Below are 23,734 nucleotides of genomic sequence, written 5' to 3'. Positions count from 1 at the left end.
AAGTAGTTGCACAATGCAACTTTGAGTTCAGGGGACCAAAGGACAAATGTGAGCCACACCTAGGGAAATGCCAGCCATCAAACTAAATGGGGCCATGTAACTGAGCAGGACCCTATGGGCCCTTCTGGGGACAGACCCCTCTCCCACATCCTCTGCAGTAGCGCCTCTCTGAAGTACCCAGATAATAGTATCTCATGCATATTTCCTGAGTTTTCCAGATGCTAAAAACAACCATCAAATGGAAGAAATTAACTACTTGAAGATCATGAGCATGTAACCTCCAGACCTTCTGGCATCTAAGGATTGACAATGTTAACTGCCCTGTTGCCTCATCATCAACCAGTCAGAGAATTGTGCATGAGCTGATCACATTCTCTGCGACTCCCTTCCCTCACCTGGCTTTTATAAATGCTTTGTTGAAACCCTTCAGGGAGTCTGGGATTTTGGGGGGTCATGAACTCATCACCTCCCCCACCCCGTCCCTACTCCATTCTCCTTGCGTGGCCCTGCAATAAACCCTTATCTGCTCCACACTCCAGCATTTCAGCTAGTTTGGCCTCCCTGTGCCTCGGGGACCCTAACTTGCATTGATGAGGTAGCAGCCAGGGAGTGCAGAGGTCAAAGCTGGAAAGCTAATGCCTGAGGTCAGGTTGCCTAAGCCAGAGACAGGGACAGGGATAGGGACAGGGATTTGGTGAATGTGTTGTTTTGAAGGAAGACTCTTTAGGACTTGGAAAAGAGCAAGAGAAGTTGAGGTAGGCTAAGGGGAGAAGCAGCCAAGCAAGGATGCAGCTTCCTCCAAAATCAAGCCTTGGCCTGGACTATGGGAGCTGCTGGAGCATAAATAGCACCGTGGATGATTTCAGTGAAGGCAAGGGGGACAGGGTGTTTGTATCTCCAAGAGATTGGCCACCCAAGGTGGTGGTGGCCATATAACTTTCTAGGTGTTTCCCGATGAGGTTGTTCCCAGATTCAGCCAGGAGCAAGTTTCTGGACAGTCTAAGCAGGTAACTTTTGAAGCACTGGCAAAGGGGGTCTAGGTGAGGGTTTCAATAGCATCCTTTACCAGTAGAAGCTGGTTTCTTTTATGAAGTTTAAGGGATGAAAGATGACCATGGTCAGGGGTCTAATTGCAGGGTCTCATGTCTATTAGAATGGAGCAGATGATGACAGGGGAAAAGGGGAGAGGAAGCTATGAGGAAATGTAGGATGATGGCAGTGTGTCTGGGCTGTGTGCATATTAGCTGTCATCAAAGAGCCGTGCGGGCATAAAGGCTCTGAATTGGGACAGATGTGTTCACAGCCAGTACCTGCCAACTTGGTAATGTTTTATCTTAAGTGGACTCTCTTCCCTAGTGTGCAGGGAGGCCTCTGTGGGAGACGTCGTGTTTTTGGTGGACACCAGCATCAGCCCCCAAAACACCCGCAGTGTGCGGGGCTTCTTGTCTATGGTGGTCAATGGCTTCAACATCAGCAAAGAGGCAATCCGCGTGGGGCTGGCCCAATACAGCCACGAGCCCCAATCTGAGTTCCTCCTTTCCACCTACCACCGAAAAGGCGAAGTGCTGAGACACATCCAGAGGTTTCCATTTATGCCTGGGGGCCACAAGATGGGTTTGGCCTTGCAGTTCCTTCTGGATCACCACTTCCAGGAAACCGCAGGGAGCCGGGCAAGCCAGGGCGTGCCTCAGGTTGCCGTGGTGATCAGCGCAAGCCCAACAGAGGACCAAGTGCAGGAGCCTGCTGAGGCCTTCAGGAGTGCAGGCATCCAGCTCTTCGCGGTTGGCGTTGGAGATGCGGTTCCAGGGGAGCTCAGAGAGATTGCTAGCAGCCCTTCGGAGAAGTTTGTCTCCTTTGTGTCCAACTTCTCTGGTCTGGGCAGTCTCGCCCCCAAGCTTCGGCAGCAGCTTTGTGATACTTTGACGAAGGCAGCTCCACCGGTTGACCATGTCTCTCCAGGTACAAAGGCTTTTCCCTTTTAATTTCTGATCTAGAAGTCACCATTTTATTTCTTTTTCATCCCTCCGATGTATCCCTTCCATGTATGTGCTTGTTTAATTCATTAATTTTAATGTACGTATAGTTGATTTACAGTGTTGTGCTAGTTTTGGTGTATAGCAAAATGATTTAGTTATCTATCTATATATCTATCTCTCCATTCTTTTTTCAGATTCTTTTCCGTTATAGCTTATTCCAAGATACTGAATATAGTTCTCTATGCTATACAGCAGGTCCTTGTTGTTAATTTTTTTATTTTTATTTTTTCATTCAAAGTAGAGAAACATATTTTACTTATAATTTTTGTTTAGTTATGATTTTTTTGACAACTACAGAAAGTTATTAGTATACTTGCAGTCATCTATATTAATCACCTATTAATTGCACATTCGTTGAACAACATATACAGATTTTGCAATTATTTACTTTGTCCTCTTATGTTTATTGAAATGTACTGTCTGCTGAATCTGATAATAACAATTAGGTTTTTATTTTGTATGTCTTTTTTGTTTGTTTGTTTGTTTATTTGCCTCTCTCACAGCATGTGGAAGTTCTCGGGTCAGGAATTGAACCCTGTTTATTTTTTATTTATTTAGTCTTTTTGCCTTTTCTAGGGCTGCTCCTGTGGCATATGGAGGTTCCCAGGCTAGGGGTTGAATTGGAGCTGTAGCCACCGGCCTACACCACAGCCACAGCAACGAGGGATCCGAGCTACGTCTGCGACCTACACCACAGCTCACGGCAACGCTGGATCCTTAACCCACTGAGCAAGGCCAGGGATCAAACCTATAACCTTATGGTTCCTAGTCGGATTCATTTCTGCTGCACCACGATGGGAACTCCCATTTTTATTTTATATTTAATAGTTTGTATCTACTAATCCCAATCTTCTAATTTATCCCCCAGCCCCCTTTCCCCTTTGGTAAGCATAAGTTTGTTTTCTATGTCTGTGAGCCTCTTTCTGTTTTATGAACAAGTTCATTTGTTTTAATATTCCACATATAAGTTGCATCATATGGTATTATGTGGATTTCTCTATCTGACTTCGCTTAGTATGATAATCTCAAGGTCTGTTCATGTTGCCACAAATGGCGTTATTTCATTCTTTTTTTTGGCTGAATAGTTCTTCCCTGTGTATATGTATCACTTCTTTATCCATTCATCTGTTGATGGAAACTTAGGTTGCTTCCATGTCTTGAATATTGTAAATAGTGCAGCTACGGACATTGGGGTGCATATATCTTTTCAAATTAGAGTTTTTCCCAGATATTGTATGTATTTAATTTTAATTGTAAAATTTCATGAAACCAGCTACACTTTATGCTCCTCTCCAAATATTGGCAAAAAACTTCAACTCTTTTTTATCAATCCTGTGGATGTTACGATGGTTTTATATGTGGATATAGTGTTAGTCTGCTTTTGAAGGAAAAAGCATTTGTTCCTAGAATGAGATTATCATCCTAGATTAACCTGCCCATATTGCCTGGATGGAGGGCAGAGGAGGGGAGAAGGCCTGAAGATCCCTGAGGAAGCTTGCTTTTTCTGCTACCAATGTGTTGGTATAATGTGCTGATTAAGAGGCTGAATTTAGGAAAGAGAAAGTTCTGGGTTAAAAATCCCAGTTCTGCACTTCCTGTGTCATCTTGGACAAGCTACTTTATCTCTCTGAATCTAAATTTTCTTCCTAAGATGATAGTACCTGCCTCAGAGAGTTGTTGAAAGCATTAAATAAAATTATGCAGTTAAAGTGCTTATTATAGCACTTAGCCCATCAGAGGTACCCAGAAGCATTATGGTCATTACTTGTGATGATATACCTGTCATCAACTTTATACATCTGTTGGTGGTGATGGGGCATACACTGGTAGAAATTCTTTATAAATTAATTACTAAACTCTTTAAGAATGCATAGATGTTTGAACAAAGAAAGAAAGGATTTTTTATGAGTTCCATCAAAACCCACAAGAGGATAGGACCTTCATTATTTATTCATTATGCTGATGTTTGTACATAGAGTAGGCGAAGTGGAAGAAGTGCTAAAACTTTTGATCCATCTGATACCACAGTATGTGGTGGCAGTATTGTATTTGTATAGCCAGATTATACACCTTACTTTTTTATAGTGCCTCAAGGTTTACAGAGAGGTTTTATATACAAAGTAATAATAACTGCCATTTGCTTAGTTACATCATTTTCAAAACTTGTTTACATTGCTGACTGATAGAAACATAAGGCAATTTTTTTTTATTAGATACTTAAGGATATGTATGATGCATAAGGCAATTAGTGTTTTTTACATAGATACATAAGGCAATTAGTATCATTATTTGCTTTTTGTGGTGAGAAAATTGAGGCCAAAGACAACAAAACTGGATGGCAGAACTTGACCTTGATTCCAGGGCTTTTAGGGCAGATCCATTCCAATGGAAAAAATGTCTTAGATTGTGTTCTTCAGAAGCAGAGCCTGAAGCAAGGATTTGGAAGTATTATTTTTTTATTTTTACTTTTTCCTTTTTAGGGCCATACCCATGCCATGTGGAAGTTCCCAGGTTAGAGGTTGAATTGGAGCTACAGCTGCCAGCCTAGGCCACAGCCACAGCAACGCAGGATCCAAGCTGTGTCTGTGACTTACACCACAGCTCATGGCAGTGCCAGACCCCCTACCCACTGAGCAAGGCCAGGGATTGAACCTGCATCCTCATGGATACTAGTTGGATTCATTTCCGCTGCACCACAGTGGGAACTCCCTGGAAACATTATGTATTACGGAAGAGCTCAGAAAAGAATTTGGTGAGGATGTGGAGGATGCAGGGTAGAGAAGTAGAGGAAAGTAAGGAGGGGTATGATCTCAGGTAAAACTTTCACAGAGGGTAGTTATAGCTTAAGCTTACAGGAGAACTCAGTAAGTTATGTTTCAGGGTTTTTTCTTGACCCAAGGCAAGGAGCTAGGCCTTTGTATATTGTGGGCTTAACAACTGTAACAGCTGAAGAGAAGTCCTCCATGGGGCAAGGTACAGAAATGGTAAAAAAGAAATCCAAGATATATGCACCCTTATGTTCATTTTAGCACTATTCACAATAGCCAAGATGTGGACATGTCCACTGACAGATGAATGGACAAAGAAGATGTGGTATATACAAGCAGTGGAATATTACTCAGCCATAAAAAAGAATGAAATAACCTGCACCAACATGGATGGATCTTGAGATTATCATACTAAGCGAAGTAAGCCAGACAAAGACAAATACCATGTGATAACACTTATACGTGGAATCTAAAATATGACATAAATGAACTTATCTGTGACACAAAAACAGACCCACAGACATACAAAACAGACTTTAGTTGCCAAGGGGGAAGGGGGTGGGGGAGGGATAGATTGGGAGTTTGGGATTAGCAGATGCTAATTATTATATATAGAATGGATCAACAACAAAGACCTATTGGATAGCATATATTCAATATCCTGTAATAAACCATAATGGAAAAGAATATGAAAAAGAATATATATACAGATATATATGTATATATGTGAATCACTTTTCTGTACAGCAGAAATTACCACAACATTTATATCAGCTGTACTTCAATAAAATAAATTTAAAAAAGAAAAAAATCCAAAAGGACCTGGGCAGAGCACTGATACTCTCTGCTACAGCTTATCCTCTCTCATCCTCAAAACAACCCTATGAGAGTCTGAGGACTGGTATTAAGACTTCAGTGCTACAGAGAAGAAAACTGAGTCTCAAAGAGGTGAGTGATAAGTAGGTTACACGGCTACAAAGTAGTAGAACTACAATGAGATGTATTATGGAATATGGAGTGTGTCGAGCTGCCTGACTAGTTGGTTTGGGCACCCTCCTAGAGTCAATGTTTATTCCCTCTAAAAAGAGACAGGCCCTCTCTCAGCATGCCGAGAAGCCTTTACACAAGGGCTTTTCTCCTTAATGAGATTCAAGGGATTGGCCAAGTGGATCGAAAGATGGAGGCAGGACAGAAACCTTAGAACATGATGAGTGGAAGGAAGGTGAGGCATGAAGGATGTTGTCACTCCTTTGAGCACACTGTCATTTAGAGGTGCCTGAGAACCATGGCCTGTAGGCTGCCTGGCATTGCTCTCCCTTTCTTTGCACCATTCGGCTCCAGTGGTTCTACCCATTGTGAGTGAAGACCCACAGGCCCCACCCCTTTGGTCCTCTCTTGCAGCTTGCAGAGAAGCAGCCCTGGCAGACATCGTCTTCCTAGTAGACAGCTCAACCAGCATTGGACCCCAGAACTTCCAGAAGGTGAAGAACTTCCTTCACTCTGTCATCTTGGGGCTTGACATCAGCAGTGACCAGGTCCGAGTGGGACTTGCTCAGTATAATGACAACATCTACCCAGCTTTTCAGCTGAACCAGTACCCTCTAAAGGGTGTGGTCCTAGAGCAGATCCGGAACCTGCCCTATCGTACGGGAGGTACAAACACCGGGAGCGCCCTGGAGTTCATCAGGACCAACTACTTGACGGAGGCAGCCGGCAGTCGGGCCAAGGACGGGGTTCCTCAGATAGTTATCCTGGTGACAGATGGGGAGTCAAATGATGAGGTCCAAGAGGCAGCTGACAAGTTGAAAGAAGATGGGGTTGTTGTGTACGTGGTAGGAGTCAACGTCCAGGATGTCCAGGAGTTGCAAACAATAGCCAGTGAGCCACTGGAGAAGTTTCTCTTCAATACTGAGAACTTCAACATCTTGCAGGATTTCTCTGGAAGCATTCTCCAGACTCTTTGCTCAGCAGTAGAGGGCAAGATCAAAGGTAAGAAGCTGTGTTAAATCCCAGCGTTCCAACTGGGATGTCTAATTCCAGTAAGAGCCAATCTACACCGTTTGTAGTAGGAGCCTTCTGGAGAACGTGGGAGACTTTTCCATTCATGGGAGGAAAAGAACATCTGGTTTTGGAGTCCAGAAGACCTATTTTTTAAATTTAAATTTATTTATTTGTTTAGTCTTTTTAGGGCTGCACCCATGTCATATGGAAGATCCCAGGCTAGGAGTCAAATCAGAGCTACAGCTGCTGACCTGCTCCACAGCTGCAGCAATGCCAGATCTGAGCCGCATCTGTGACCTACACCACAGCTCATGAGAATGCTGGATCCTTAACCCATGAGCAAGGCCAGGGATTGAACTTGTGTCCTCATGGATTCTAGTCAGATTCATTTCTGCTGAGCTATGATGGGAACTCCAACAATGGATCCTTAATCCACTGAGTGAAGCCAGGGATTGCACATGAGTCCTCAGGCATACTAGTTGGGCTCGTTACCACTGAACCACAATGGGCACTCCTGCTATTTTTTTTTTTTAAATCCTGGCTTTGCCACTGTCTAATTTTGCAAGTATAGACAAGCAGTTTCACTTCCACCCTCTGTTTTCCTCATCTGCGAAATGAAGATAATAATACTGGGCTAGTAGCATGGTTTATGAGGATGAAATCAGATAGCGTAAAAAACCCTGTGGCACAAAGCAATTACTTAGTATAGGTTAATTTCCTTTGCCTCCTCCTTTGGTTGAAAAAGCGTAATTGAAAGGCATTTTAGTCTAAAAAACAGACAGCAAAGGCAGCAGGGTATGGGGGGAGAGAGCCTGTGATAGAGTCTTACACAGCAGATCTGGAGGTACAGGACATACAGTGCTACACAAATATGGTACCTCTCCTTCTACATTCCTCACACAAGGCCATCCTTGTATTCAATTTTCATGAGATTTTGATTTAATGCGCTTTGTCCTCTGTGTCTTTTCCTCCCCACTTCTCTCATTCCAGAATCTGCCCAGCGCTATGCAGATGTGGTCTTTCTTGCTGACACCTCACAGAACACATCACAGACCAGTTTCCAGTGGATGCAGAATTTCATCTCCAGAGTGGTTGGCATGCTGGATATTGGCAGGGACAAGTATCAGATTGGGCTGGCTCAGTATGGTGCTCAAGGTCACACTGAATTTTTGCTCAACACCTACTGGACCCAGATGAGATGATGGCTCACATCCGTGAACACTTTGTGCCCCGGGGAGGTTCCAGGAGGACAGGCAAAGCTCTGCGATACCTCCATCAGACCTTCTTCCAGGAGGCAGTGGGAAGCCGGTTTCTCCAGGGTGTTCCCCAATATGCAGTGGTCATTACTGCAGGCAAATCTGAGGATGAGGTCCGCGATGCTGCACAGACATTGAGGGAGAAAGGCGTGAGAGTCATGTCTGTGGGTGTTCAAGACTTTGACAAGAGAGAACTTGAGGAGATGGGGACACTACCCCTTGTATATGAGATACAAGGACAGGAAAGCATTAGACAGGTGATGCAGGATGTGAGTGAGGTGATCCAAGGGACTGGGAAGCTCGAGACCAAAAATGAAGCTGAGAAGGAGCCTGTAATGGGTAAGCTTTGTTCCCTAGGTGTGTGAGCCACTGGGGGTCTAGCATACTAGGAAAGTCTGGGAAAGAGCAGAGAAAGAGGGCCTTCTGGGTCCTTGGTACCAGGATAGTAGCACCAGAGGATGGGGAAGAGGAGGAGGCATGGATTTGCCTCTTGCATGTACCTTGTATTAGTTAACTATGGTCCCCAAAATGCTTCATGACAAGCCATCCAAAAAGTCGGTGGATGAAGAGTCATTCATTTTCACAGATCTGCTGGGGGTCAGCTGATCTTCATTGGGTTCAACCTCACTAGGCTTTGCTGATGTTACCTGGGATTATTCACAGATTTGGGATTTGGCTGAGGGTTGGCTGATTTACCTTTGTTCTGCTCTGTAACTTCCTCCTGAGATCATTAGGCTAGTCTGGGCATATCCTTTCCATGGGAATTGTGTAAGAGAGAAAACCCAATTGCAAAAGCATTATTCAGACCTCTGCTTCATCCTCTGCTAACATCCCATTGGCAAAAGCAAATCATATGGCTATGTTATCATTAGTGGAGTAAGAAAGTATATTCCTCTCACGGAAGTAAGGTGTAGGGAGTGAATATTTCTGAACAGTAATCCAAGTTACTATATACATTTTCCAGAAAGAGCATTCTGACTTCTCCTTGGAGATGAAGTAAACGCCTTCCTTAGGTTAGCATTCAAGAAGCTTAGGGGAGATGCTATTGCATTTTGAGTGATTCAATTCATAGTGCAGGGTTGTCTGGTGCATTGTTGAAGGTCTAATATCCTAGATCCCTTCCAGTGGCATCCCTAAATCTTAGGATGATTCAAAACACCGCCACATATTTCTGAACATGCCCTGGGGATGGGTACAGTGGTTGAGAACCACCGAGTTAATTTCCTGCCAAGCACTTTTATACATTCTAACCACTAGCCAAACTGAACACTCACCGTTTTATGTGTATGTGTCATGCTTTCTCATCTCTGTCTCTGCCCTTAGACAGACTACACTATCAGCCTGAAATGCCCACAGTCAAAACTTTATCCTTCAGTTTTTAAGTTACCTGCCTGGTGGAGCATCCCCACAGATAGCAGTGATTCCTCCTTTCTCTGAACTGTCATAGCTCTGCCCAGACCTCTCAACATCTAGAGCTTGAGATGGAGTCCTTGGTGTTTTATAATCAGAAACGACAAGCACATGTGAGATAAGAAGAGGAAAATCCAGGCAGAGATAACTAGGAATGAAGACGCACCTATGGACACTACATGAAGTAGAAATAGAGCAAAGGGAGAGTGTAGCGGAGAACCTGCTCTGGGGGGTTGTGTTGGTCTCTCAATAATGGGTGTGATGGGAAAGTGGAGGAGGACCTTCTTGCTTAGGGGAAGAATGAGGGTGTGGGAGTGGGAATGGGCTGGACAGATGTAGAAGAAAGTGAAAAAAAGGAGCCAGTTGAGATTTGGGGGGAGAGTTTAGAAATAGAGGGATGAGACTGGATGAGGTAGGATGAGCCTCTCTTACAGAATAGAGTCCCAGAGGCACTTTTTCAGCAGAAAAAAAATGCCACGGCCAAAGTGGTCTTTTAGGAAGGCTGCAGTGGGAAGGTGGATTCCATAGGACTCAGAAGGACTTTAAGGCTGGGGGCTGTCTTCTTTCTACAAAGGGAGGATGCCTGGGTCTAGCTTGATGGTGGCTCTGATAATGAGGAAATGGGTACCTGCAGGTGAAGGAAGGGAGACATCAGAGATACTTGCAGTTTCTAGAGAAGGCGTTTCACACTTGGAAAAATCAGGGGCAACACCCTCATTTTAAATCTAGGATTGATTTTTTATAAAGTTTGTTTTATTGAAGTATATTTGTTTTACAGTGTTATGGTAATTTCATATCTAGGATTGATTTTTGATTCTTTATTTAAAAAAAGGGCCAAGGGAAAATTTCAGGACATCAGGAGACCAAAGATAAGTCAAAGGGTTTTTATGTTCCCCTTATATTTTCTTCTCTAAACTTTGGTTCACACTGGTTTCAGCCTTCTGCATGTGTGGTTTGGGTTCTCTGCTAGAGAGATTTCTGTTTTCTTATGTCAAAGTAGATTTGGACCTTTTTGGTATTAGCTTTCCCTACATCAGGCCCTGCCTTAAATTGGGAGGGAAAGTTCTGGACTCCCTTTGGAAGGGAGTTGATGCATTTCAGAGCCCCATTAGCCCATTTGAGGCAGGTTAAAGAAATAGTTCTTTCAATAGCAAAATGAAACATCCGGTTGTCTCAATTTTTGGACAAAGATTTTTCACAGCCACTTGCAATATTTCCTGTTGCCTCTGTTAAAATGACATGAAACTTAGCAGAGAAAGGTGTATGAGTTGTCACCAATTTGTTATTTCCATCTTTTACCAAAAGAGGAACAATTGTTAAATCAAGAAGGTGCCAGGCCTGGAGTTCCCACTGTGGCTCAGTGGAAACGAATCTGACTAGTACCCATGAGGATGCAGGTCCAATCCCTGGCCTTGCTCAGTGGCTTAAGGATCTGGCGTTGCCGTGAGCTGTGGTGTAGGTCACAGATGCAGCTCAGATCTGGCGTTTCTGTGGCTGTGGCATAGGCCAGCGGCTACAGCTCTGGGAATCTCTATATGCCTAGGGTGTGGCTATAAAAAGACAACAACAAAAAATGTGTCAGGCCTAGAGATGGGAATTTGACCCAGGGCTTCTTGAAACCAGAAAAAGGCAGGAAGAAACAAACAAACCACGAGTCAAACAAGGCTCAGATGTTTCTAATGGACTTAGATGAATTGAAAAATGATCTGAAAGCACTTTCTTGTGGCTATTCATATATTTACATATTTTGCAAGTGATGTAAACATACTTGCATGAGAAAAATTTTGAGCCCCGTGATGTTCTTTGACTGTCATGCCAAGTGATGGTCATAAAGCTTCCACTAACTTCTAATTATCATTAAGTAAGTTATTATAAAATGTACTATTTACAATTTGTAACACTCACTGTATTATCACAGTATATAAAAGTAGACCATAATACTATTTTTGTGTACAAAATGAGTGTTGTCTTTATTCCTCTATCCTCCTGCTGAAGCCCTTCTTTCTGCTTTTGTTTGTTTGTAGCATGCCCGACTGCTATTCCGGCCGACCTAGTATTCCTCATTGAGGAATTTAGCAGGGCTGGGCAATCGAATTTCCAACTAGTCGTCAGTTTCTTGAAGACCACCATTGGCTCTCTAAGTATTCATCCGGATGTTGTGAGAGTTGGCTTGGTCTTTTACAGTGACGAACCACGGCTGGAGTTTGCACTGGATGCATTTCAGAATCCAGCTCAAATCTTGGAGCATCTGGACAAATTAGCCTATAGGGAAAGAAGAGGAAAGACCAAGACTGGCACTGCTTTGGGTTTCCTAAGGGAGAAGGTGTTCATTCGGGAGAAGGGCAGCAGGTCTGAGCAAGGTGTGCAGCAGGTGGCTGTGGTCATCACGGAAAGCTTCTCCCAGGACAACGTGTCCAGACCAGCTTCCCTGCTCCGAAGGGCAGGAGTGACCATCTACGCAGTGGGCATCCAGCATGACTCGGAGAGCATGGACCTGGAAAAGATAGCATCATATCCTCCTTGGAAACATGTCATCCCCCTGGATTATTTGCAACTGGCCAATGTGGGAAGCAAGATTAAGAACCAGCTCTGCCCTGAGATTGTGGGCACAAGGGCCTTCGTGTCAGGGATGGGCCGTGCCCTACAAGAAGGTAGGAGCATCTTTTCCAAATGTAATCTTTTATTTTTTTAAAAAAATCTTTACTCTGCTTGCTCCATACACCTACCTCCTCTACCCCTCACCTAAGAAAAGAGTCTGGAGTCAATTCATTTAAAAACAGAAACAAAGCATAAAATCCTAATTGTGTTTTGATTCTGTACAGTGCAGAATATGAAGTAAAAAGTGAACATGCGTCCCTCTTATTTTTTTTTTGTCGTGCCCACCACATGCAGCGACTCCCAGGCCAGTGATTGAACCTGCACCGCAGCAGTAACCACAGCCACAGCAGTGACAATGCCAGATCCTTACCCCACTGAGCTACCAGGGAACTCCTTCCCTCTTCTTACCCCTCATTCTTTTTAACAAAGAATTTGATGACAATATGTGCATATTTACAGTAGAAGCTGTAGAGATCTGAGTGTGGATTGACCAAATATAGTCACTTAAAGCAGGGATTTATTTCTAAAAAGACACAAACATTCTTGAATTTAAACATTTTAACTTAAAACATAGTGAAGGAACCCTAACTTGCCAATCTTCTGCAGGGCCACGTCTTCTTTGAATATGAGCCCCGCTGATTGGAGTTCCATGTATTTTCTTCATTAATCATCCGATGTGTATTTTCTCATAATTTCCAGTTTGTTTCTTTCATGTGGGAAGAGAACATAACTTTTGAAACAGTCTCAGTACAGAAATCCTTATTGATTTTTATGATCTCAAAATGCAATCATCTTTTGCAATGCTGTCTAGTACATCACCAATTTCTTTTACAACAACTTGCCTTTATTGGGTCTTTTCTACGCCATTAACCTGGTTTTCATAGATGCAGTAACCTTCTTTTATTCACACTCACATCCTCTTGACTTGCTGTGTAATTACTGTAACAAAACGGCCGTAAATAGGCTGGAGACAAACCCATGTCACTCCTGGTAGGCTTAATCTTCCATGGAGCGAAGCAGAGCTGTATTCAACTGGAGGTCTCAAGGGGAGGCACTCAATGTATTGTGGGAGCAGCACTTGTGTTCCAGAGGGAAGAGAGAATATCAGTTATCTGGCGAGTTACTCTTATAGAAGTCAGTTAGGAGAGCTGCTCCTGTATCCGCAGTTAAAAGAAAAACACGAGAGAAACATACAAGTCAAGTATATCGCCCTGAGGCCAAACTGCCCGGATTTTTTAAATTGTAGTATAGTTAATTTAAAATATTAATTTCTTCTGTATAGCAGAGTGATTCAGTTATACACACACTTTTTTTTCAGATTCTTTTCCGTTACAGCTTATTACAAGATAGCTCGCTGTGCCCAAACTGCCTGAATGCCTGAATTTTATTATTTTTGGCCACGCCCATGGCATGTGGAAGTTTCTGGGCCAGGAATCAACCTGAGTCACAGCAATGACAATGTTGAATCCTTAACGGCTAGGCCACCAGGGAACTCCGCAAATGCCTTAATTTTAAATCCCAAATTTGTCACTTCTGGGCTGTCGTAAATATCTTTGTGTCTGTCTGTCTACTTGTCTATTTTTGTCCACTTATGCTAGTGTTTTTTAGATTTGAATCACAATTATTGAAAAAAGGTGGCAACTTGAAATGTAGATGATTAACTTAAAAATTCAAGGCTGTGATTATCTTCTTCATCTTTGGAGAAAATCACTGAGCTTTTTCCTTTTTTAAAAATAACCATGAAATGATTTTGTAATTTCTTGACTACTTGTGTGGAAGCCTAGAGATTTAACAAATCTAAATGAATTCCTGTATTTCTCTTTGGACAGTATTTTTTTTTTTTTTTTTTTTTGTCTTTTCTGGTGCCATACCTGAGGCACATGGAGGTTCCCAGGCTACGGTTCTAATCGAAGCTGTAGCCCCTGGCCTACGCCACAGCCACAGCAACGCCAGATCCGAGCCAAGTCTGTGACCTATACCACAGCTCATGGCAATGCCAGATCCTTAACTCACTGAGTGAGGCCAGGGATCGAACCTGCAATCTCATGGTTTCTAGTTGGATTCGTTAACCACTGAGCCATGACGGGAACTCCCTGGCCTGTATTTTTTAGGCCCTTTCTCTGTTTGGGGAATGAGGAGCATAATCATTAAATATGAATTTCACTGGCTTGTGCACCCCCTGCCTGTATTTTGTAGGGAAGAGAGAGAGATACCTCCTTTGCCCTCCCTTTGGTTCACAAATGGTATAAAGAGTTGAGAGTTGATTTCTTTTCCAGGCTTTATAGCAGCTAAAAAGAAACCTAGAATCAGGAAAATCAGCCCAAAGTCTAGGATGATTGGGGCTGGGGGTAGTAACTTAGAGGTAAATAGATGTTGGGGCTATTTTACCAGAATTTTGTCCTGGGTAATTATAATATTGCCACTTATTGATCATCTGCTACATGTCAGATCCTCTGCTAAGCATTTTATGTATGTAATAGATGTGCATGCATAGCAGCATCAGACTTAACCCCCTCCTCCCAAATTTCCATCTGCCAAGCTTGGCAGTAATGCATCATATCAGGCAGTACTTGAGTCTCTTGGCTCCTGCGGATGGTACAGAAAACCTGGGTGGGGCTAGCTGCAGAGTTGTCTCTTCTTGCATGGTGGTCTTTTTCTCAGACCCAGGACAGCTACAGACTTCCTACCAGTGGGTGCTGGTAAGGCTCCTTTTTCTGCCTTCTCTTTTCCTAAATGCCTCTCCATTCTCTTAAGCACTCAGCCAACACTTTGAAAGCCACAACCTTTCCTATGCCTGCCCCTCTAGGGTAAGGTTGTCAGATAAAATATAGGAAGCCCAGTTAACTTTGATTTCATTCAGGTAAACAACAAATACCTTTTTTTTTTTAAGCATAAGGATGTCTCACGTATTACATGGACCAAAGTCCTCCCAAACGATGGCCTGAGCAAGGGAGCCCAGCTCCTGCTTTGGGCCACTTCCCTTTTGGCCAGGAACATGAAAAAGCTTTTGATTCTTTCCTGGCTTGAGGGACTCCAGAGATTAATAACACAAGGCTGAAATGATCAAGAAGAAAATTGTGTCTCATTTTTCCGGGGGTGGTGGTGGGGGATGTGCTAGAGGACAAAAATAAAACAATGAGTGATATAACTGTGATTTTTTAATACTTAGTTCTGCTGTGTTTCCATGATCTTATTGATCTTCACAGTAAACTTACTAGGTAGTTGTTAAGATTCTCATTTGAGGAAGTTCCCGCTTTGGCTCAGCGGTAATGAGCCCGACTAGTATCCCTGAGGTTGTGGGTTTGATCCCTGGCCTTGCTCAGTGGGTTGAGGATCTGGCGTTGCTGTGAGCTGTAATGTAGGTCACAGATGTGGCTTAGATCTTGCGTTGCTCTGGACTGTGGTGTAGGTTGCAGACATGGCTCAGATCCTTAGCTGCTGTGGCTGTGGCATAGGCTGGCAGCTACAGCTCCGATTTCGACCCCTAGCCTGGGAAACTCCATATGCCTTGGGTGAGGCCCTTAAAAAAAACATAAAAAGACAAAAAAAAAAATCTCATTTGACATATTAGGGAAATGCAGTGGGGTGAAACCTGCTAGTGAGTGGTGGAGGTAGGATTTAAATACAGAGACTTTTGTCCTTTGGAGTCTAGGCTTTAATACAAAATGGTTCATTTAAGTAAGGCTCATTGAAAGTTTTATATTAACTTTAGTTAATCAAATTAAATTAAGTTTTAGAAAGTATACTCTCTTGTCCACGTATTTAAAAAATATAACTTGGAGCTCCCACTGTGGTGCAATGCAATCAATGGCATCCTAGGATGTGGGTTTGACCCCCTGCCTGGCACAGTGGGTTAAGGATCTGGTATTGCCTACAGCTGTGGCTTAGGTGGAGACTGTGGCTTGGATTTGATCCTGGCCTGGGAGCTCCATATGCTCTGGGCAGCCAAAAAAACCCCAACAGCAACAAAACCCACAAAAAACCCAGTATAACTTGCAGGGGAAGTGCTACTAAATGCAAGTTTGGGTGCCTGACACCCAGTGAGGTTAAACAAAGGGTTTGGTGCAGAGAAAGTTTTGGAGCAGAGAAAGGTTTATTGCAGGGCTATGCAAGAAGATAGGTGGCTTATTCCTTAAAAACACTGAACTCCTTGAAGGCTTTCAGCAAAGCCTTTTATAGGAAAGGTGAGGGAGGGGTGTGGTTGGTTGTTGCCAGCTGCTTAGTGTGGGAATCCTTTGTTCTTGCAGCTGTCCAGGTAGGTCAAGTTACTATGTTCCTGCAAACCTCCAACAAGACAACTGTTATTTTCTGTTCTTTTTATCTCTATATGAATGGACCCATAAAGGTCAGAGTGCTGATAATAGGCTATTCTCCATATTTCAGAGTACAGACAACATTCTTTTTTATAGGGTCACACCTTTGGCATATTGAAGTTCTCAGGCTAGGGGTTGAGTTGGAGCTACAGCTGCTGGCCAATGCCACAGCCATAGCAATGCCAGATCTGAGCCACGTCTGCGATGTACACTACAGCTCACAGCAGTGACAGACAGATCCTTAACTCACTGAGGGGGGCCCGGGGTTGAACCACATCCTCATGGATACTAGTCAGGGTCGTAACCCACTGAGCCACAAAAGGAACTCCATGGCAACATTGCTTTACAAAAGGTGAGAGCCAGAATGACTGAGCACAGGCAACAGCACAAAAGTTAGTAAAAGAAACAGGTCTAATATGGAGACAGATTTGTTCTTCGCTATTACAGAAGCAGGGATAATGGGTGCTGAGACAATCCATAGCTTCAAGTATGCTGTGATATTTTACTGTCACAACATGTTGTTCAGGATGCTGTTCTCAACATCCTCGCTTGAGCAGTGTCAAGTAATATTTACCTCATGTCTCTAAGTGGAGTTCATCAAAAATAGACTCTGAAAAGAAAATATAGATAGAAATGATTTATCTGGGAGGTGAGTCTCTGCTCTGTCAGGGGAGTAGAGATGGGGGAGAGGCTGGGAAGGCAGCTAGTACAAGCTGAGTTGGTAAGCTGGTTATTGCTGAAGGCACTGTTGTGGACTCATGGAGGCTGTGTCGTCCCACCCAAGGGCGGGGAGGAGCTGGGGTATTTATTCATTACCCCCTGCCAATCACAGGCTCCTGGCTGCTCCAACTCCCTCCTAGGCTTGCCTAGTGTATGGGCTGATCATGCTCCTGACTGAGAGTATCCTAGGCAGGGTCTCAGGTGTTTTTAATAACAAGGCAACAATGAGGGCCGAGGGCATGTGGGAGGATCCATATCAACAGCTTTGCTATGTTCCACCTGATGTGCTGTTCTAATGGGTTGCTTCTTCTTGCCTAGGCTGTGTGCATATTGAGAAAGCAGACATTTACTTCCTCATTGATGGGTCTGGCAGCATCTTCCACAATGATTTTTTGGAAATGAAGGTGTTCATGAATGAAGTGATAAAGATGTTCCATATCGGGCCTGACAGAGTACAGTTTGGAGTTGTTCAGTACTCAGATGAAATCAATAGTCAATTTACCCTTAACCAGCATCCCAGTGTGGAAAGGCTGAAGGTGGCCATCGATGGCATCCAGCAGAAGGGAGGTGGAACCATGACAGGTCAGGCTTTAGGTAACATGGTTAAGATATTTGCAGACACTGCTCGCAGCAACGTGCCTTGGTATCTCATCGTCATCACTGATGGCCAATCTATGGACCCGGTGGCTGAGGCTGCAGAGGCATTGAGGGGAGATGGAGTCACCATTTACGCTATTGGAGTCAGAGATGCTAACACTGTTGAGCTTCGAGAGATAGCTGAAGACAGAATGTTTTTTGTGCATGATTTTGATTCCTTGAAGGCCATCCAACAAGAAGTGGTACAGGACATCTGCTCCTCAGAGAGTAAGAATTTTTTCCTTCAATTTCTCTCCCCCGTTCAAGTATATATGTTGAATCTATTTGAAGAGGCTTCATTCTCAAAGTGTAGATTCACAGGTCTAAAAGTGAGCATTGGACATGGAGTGACCATGACCTAGAATGAACTAAGCCAGTCAAATTTTGTATCTTTATCATATAGCTGTGTTTTATTTTGAGACTACTTTGTGCTAGGTCACAGCAAATTTATGTTATTGACTTCCTTTTCTACCCCCTTTAAAAATTCTTTCATGTTGTATAGCTGTCAACTCCAACTCTCTCTAGAGATTTGTAATGAATTGGTTTCACACTCTGAGTGGATGTTCTGTTTTGCTTCTTGCCCCCTCCCCTCACCCCACAGCCTGTAAGAATAGGAAAGCTGACATTATCTTCCTTATGGATGGTTCAGAATCCATCTCCTCAAAAGACTTTGAAAAGATGAAGGATTTCATGAAGCGAATGGTGAACCAGTCTAATATTGGTGCTGATGAAATTCGGATTGGCCTTCTGCAGTTCAGCTCAAACCCCCAGGAAGAATTCAGGCTCAACCAATACTCCTCAAAAGTGGACATTCACAGAGCCATCTCAAATGTTAAGCAAATCAGTGATGGCACCTACACTGGGAAAGCCTTGCGCTTCACTCTGCCGTTTTTTGGCAGTTCTAGAGGAGGGAGGCCCAGTGTTCCTCAGTATTTGATTGTGATCACTGACGGGGTCGCCCACGACAATGTAGCCGTACCAGCCCAGGCTCTCAGGGACAGAAACATAATTATTTTTGCCATTGGGGTAGGAGAAGCCAAAAACGCTCAGCTTTTGGAGATCACTAATGACCAGAGCAAAGTGTACTATGAAGAAAAATTTGACTCCCTGCAAAACCTGGAGAAGGAAATTCTTTACAGGGTCTGCATTCCGCAAGGTAAGTGACAGAGGATTTGTTATTTGAACTGCAAACCCATGGTAGGTGTCAGGGACCCAGCTGGATCTCTTAATAAAATAAAGCTAATCCTTCCAGGCGTCCCTTGGAGAACCTTTTTTTTTTTTCCTTAAAAAAACTTATTTTATTGAAGTACTGTTGATTTACGCTGTATAACAAAGTGATTCAGTTATGCACACTTACTCTTTTTTATGTTCTTTTCCATTATGGTTTATTACGGGGCATTGAATATAGTTCCCTGTGCTATACAGTAGGACCTCGTTCATCCATCCTATATACAGTAGTTTGTCTCTGCTAATCCTAAACTCCCACTCCATCCCTCCCCCCTTTTAATCATTCCGGTGTCATCACCACTCTGGACTCTGAAGGGCTGCTCCTTCTCAGAACTGTCTACTAAGTCCTCACAAGTCTTCCTTTATTCCTTGTAGAGAGATGAAACCACACTGGGATGTGCAAACACAACCTACTGAAGACTGGGGTACAGGGAAAGGAAAACAAGTAGAGAATAATACACGGGTCTCTCTAGTTTGTTGCCAGTCGGTTTCCTTAGGGGGAAGGTCATCCTCAATCCCATTTTTATCTACTCAGTCTTTTATCCCAAACAGCAAGATCCAGAGACAAGAGTTCCTCTTCCCAACAATCTGGGTCTCCTTCTGCTTTTTCCCTAAGACTTGCCTCTTAGGGGCAGTTGACCAGACAGTGTCTTCGTGGACGACCCACCTCCCACCCCTGAGATTCTCTAGCACAACCACATTCTTAATCGGAAGAGCTAACTTTTAGATGGTGTTTTTTATGCAGGCCCTATTCCAAGGGATCCCATAGGTTAAAACATTCCATCTTCACATAACTTTTTTAATAGATAGTATTTTACAAATGAGGAAACTAAGACACTAAAAAGTCAGGTTATTTGGCCCAAGTAAATCATAGAGATGAGATGTGAGCTTGAGGCAGTCTGGATCTAGAGTGTGTGTACTAAGTACTGTTTTCTGTTGCCTTTGGATATGGTGTCATAAAGCACAACGGGGCCTGTCAAACTAACATGTATTTGAATCACCTGAAGATCTTGTTAAAATGCAGTTTCTGATTCAGTAGGTTGGGTTGGAATTCTGCTTTCCTTTTTTTTTTTGGTCTTTTCAGGGCTGCATTTGCGGTGTATGGAAGTTCCCAGGCCAGGGGTCAAACTGGAGTTGCAGCTGACAACCTATGCCACAGCCACAGCAAGGCCAGATCCAAGCTGTATTTGCAACCTACACAGCAGCTCACAGCAACGCCGGATCCTTAACCCACTGAGCAGAGCCAGGGATTGAACTTGTGTCCTTGTGGATACTAGTCAGGTTCATCAGCACTGAGCTACAATGGGAACTCTAGATTCCACCTTTCTAACAAGCTCCCAAGTGACGGTGAAGGTCTGGGATCACACTTTGAATAGGGGGGTTGTATGGCATAGTATAGTATGGTATGGTTAGTAAGGAATAGCATAGAATGCCATAGAATTGTACAGTAATGTGTAGTGAAGTATATTATAGTATAATAAAGTATACTATATAGTATAAAATCATATGGAATAATATATAATGAAACCCATTAAAGCCCAGTATTCTTATATCAACCCCATGTGAAGTAGATACTATTATATTTTTTTAGTATTTTTTTATTACAATATAGTTGGTTTACAATGTTGTGCCAACGGTATTCTTACCAACTCTGTTTCCATATGAGAAAAACAGGGAAGTTAACTAACTCTGATGGGAAATAATGGCGGCAGTGTTTGAACTTCCCAGCAGTTTGGTGTCAAAAGCCAGAGCCAATTTTTTAGAGTGTTATTAATTTTGTTTGTACTGTATAAAGAATCTCCCGACCTTGGAGTGTGTTTGGTGAATTCAGAATTCAATTGAAATGAATGCATGCGTGAAGTTATTTTTTTTTAAATAAGCACAGATTATGGGATATCCTGCATTAAGCAGCTCGCATTCTTCAGGAATCAAAGTCCTATTTTTTGTTTTGTTTTGTTCTTATGTGCTTGGGTATTATCCTGAGGGAGCAGAAGAGATATAGGATTCCAGCTTCTGTTTTTAGATTATTTTGAACCAAGGATTTATATTTATTTCCAGCTCTGTCTTAGCTTTAATAATGGCTAAAACCTAATTAATTCTAGAATCAAAAATCTGAATCAGAAAACCTTAGAGGTTATCTGGTGAAGTTCAACCCTCTCCATGAACAAGGAAATAAAATGCTACTGGTGTTACAGGATAAAGCCAGCTGAAAATGTTCTTGAGGAAAATGTAAATTAGAAATGTTGGAATAATATGCCATACTCAAAAATTCCTTTTTTTCCCCTGAATTTAGATCTGATATAGAAATAAAATTTGTATCTGTGAGAACTCCTTTTGGTGACTTTCAATCAGAGACTTAAAAATCAAAAGAAAACCAAGATGTTTTATATGGAGGGAGGGGCAGAAGGTATTTTATATCTTTTCAATTCCAGAAACATATTTGGCCAGCTAACATGGGTATGACGTTTTGGGGATTGAAAACTCACGGGTCAGCCCTGGATCTCAGGGCCCTCAGAAATTTTAAGCCACTCTTTTAACCCTTTTCACTGATGAAGGGTCCAGTGTTTATTTATTTTCATCAAAATCCCCTCCATTACCCCTATCTGTAGTTTTGTTTTTATTGATTTTGAGCCAAATACTCTAATATGTGCTGATCTAGGAGAAACTGTCTACATGTCCCAGCTTGCCCTGATAAGCCCGTGTTATGCCTGGTTATCCAGGAGTAGTTAATAATAGTGGCTCTTTTTATGATTATTAAGTTATGTTTTAAGTTACTCACCCAAATTCTGATCCAGGTACATCTGTGATGATCAACTTTTGTATCCTCAGTGGAATTTTATGGATGGTTTTCTTATGAGTGGATGGGTATAGCCTGAAAGATCAATGGCCTTTAAATTCTAGTTACACCCTTCCAGGAGGACTTAAATATTTTCAAGCAGAAGAAACATCAAATTGAGAATGCTTGTCAGTCTTGATCATGTCTAATATGCCTCCACAAAACAAAGTACGTGTGCGGGTGATGGAGGAAACTTCCAGGGGGAGAAGGATGTAGTACAGCTCCTGCTTAAAGAGACTCAAGGCTCGGGGTTTCCATTGTGGCTCAGGGATTAATGAATCTGACTAGGAACCATGAGGTTGCGGGTTCAATCCCTGGCCTTGCTCAGTGGGTTAAGGATCCGGTGTTGCTGTGAGCTCTGGTATAGGTCACAGACTTGGCTTGGATCCTGCATTGCTGTGGCTCTGGTGTAGGCCGGGGGCTACAGCTCCGATTAGACCCCTAGCCTGGGAACCTCCATGTGCCGTGGGTGCGGCCCTAGAAAAGACACACATGCCAAAAAAAAAAAAAAGAGAGAGACTCAAGGCTCATTCATATTTTCATCTTTGTTCATTGGGAAGTCATATAATGAGCATGTGTGTTAGACACTGGGAAAGTAAGGTGACATAATCCATACTATGAGGGAATCTTTGTTTAGAGAAGGACACTTCAGGTAGACGGACTAGGACCTGCAGAGGCATAGTTATGTAACAGTATATATGTATGGGTTAGCTTTGCTGTGTAACAAGCCATCCCCCCAATTAAACAATAAACACCACTGTTTAGCTTACACTTGTGTGGGCTGGCTGCAGGTTCTTCTTGCAGGGCCAGCTTGGCCGATATCTTCTGGGCTGGGTCGTGAATCTATAGATGACTAATTTGATTTTCTTCTCTCTCTTCAAAGGATGCAATGTAGACTTGTCTGTAGGAATTGATCTCTCCACTCCCACGAGGCAAGTTCAGCAGAGGCTTCAAGGGTTACTGCCAGAGCTGATGCAGGAGCTGGCTATGCTTTCCAACATCAGCTGTGGCGTTCCTGGTCAGACTAACGTGATGCTCCGCTACCTGGTTCCTGGCTTAAAAGGCCAGCTTATCTTTGACTCGGGTTTTGAAAAGTACAGTGATGAGGCCATTCAGAAGTTCTTGATTCATCAGGCTGCCAGTAGCAACCATATGGATGCGGATTTTTTGCATTCTCTGGGAAATAATGCTATCCGTCTTTCTTCTGCCAGAGTGAAGGTAATAAATGCTGAGAACCCATGTTGTGGAACCATTAGACAGTGGGAGGGATACAGCTTTTGTGACTGAGGCCAACCAAACTGTTCTTTACTTGAGAGCTTACATAGAGGAACTCTTCCTCAGTAAAGACCAATAAGTTTTCTCATGCAGTCGGCAAATATTTACTAAACCCTAGAGGCTCTGTGCTGAATGCCAGTAGGGGCAAAAGGATGAAGTCCCTGCCCTCGAGTTACCCACAGTTTAGTGATTCTGCCATGGCATAAATTCATTCCAGAGACACTTGGAAGATATTAACTCCTGTGGTCACTCATTGTCATGTAGGGTAGGGTCCATTATTTTTCCAATCAGCCCCTTGAACCATCTTTGGTGACAGTTAATGGCTTGCTGGCACAGTCCACCTCCTCCCTTCCTGGTACCCCAGACTGTGCACCCACAGAAGTCCACAGAGATTAAAAGATCTCATGGGACATTTATTAGGAAATCATGTTCTTCAAACTTGGAAAGTTACATTGGATTTTCCCTTCAATCATGCATCCAGTAGATTTATTTCTTGAAAAGTGTAATTCGCTTTTTAAGTTGAAATTTTCTACGTAGGTGATGAAGGAAACTTCCAGGGGAGAAGGAAATAGTATAGTGTATGTGTAAGTTTATTTTTAAAATAAGCATGGATTATGGGATGTTATACATTAAGCAGCCCAGATTCTTCATGGCTGGG

The 23,734-nt window shown here is 43.0% G+C and overlaps 1 protein-coding gene across 1 annotated transcript in view; it reads left to right on the top strand.

The window, feature by feature from the left end:
* The window catches only part of LOC100517188 (collagen alpha-4(VI) chain-like), a 134,047-nt gene that overhangs the window by 11,514 nt on the left and 98,799 nt on the right, over nt 1-23,734 (top strand). Inside the window, 8 exon segments of the mRNA XM_021071496.1 lie at nt 1,357-1,959; nt 6,206-6,793; nt 7,796-7,993; nt 7,996-8,400; nt 11,496-12,122; nt 17,421-17,966; nt 18,340-18,894; nt 22,685-23,019. Of these exon segments, the coding sequence (XP_020927155.1) occupies nt 1,357-1,959; nt 6,206-6,793; nt 7,796-7,993; nt 7,996-8,400; nt 11,496-12,122; nt 17,421-17,966; nt 18,340-18,894; nt 22,685-23,019 (3,857 nt within the window).

Source organism: Sus scrofa, chromosome 13 (assembly GCF_000003025.6).
Source record: "Sus scrofa isolate TJ Tabasco breed Duroc chromosome 13, Sscrofa11.1, whole genome shotgun sequence".
Taxonomy (NCBI): domain Eukaryota; kingdom Metazoa; phylum Chordata; class Mammalia; order Artiodactyla; family Suidae; genus Sus; species Sus scrofa.
Note: the sequence above shows the minus strand (reverse complement) of the source record. Positions and strands in the feature narration are given on the sequence as shown.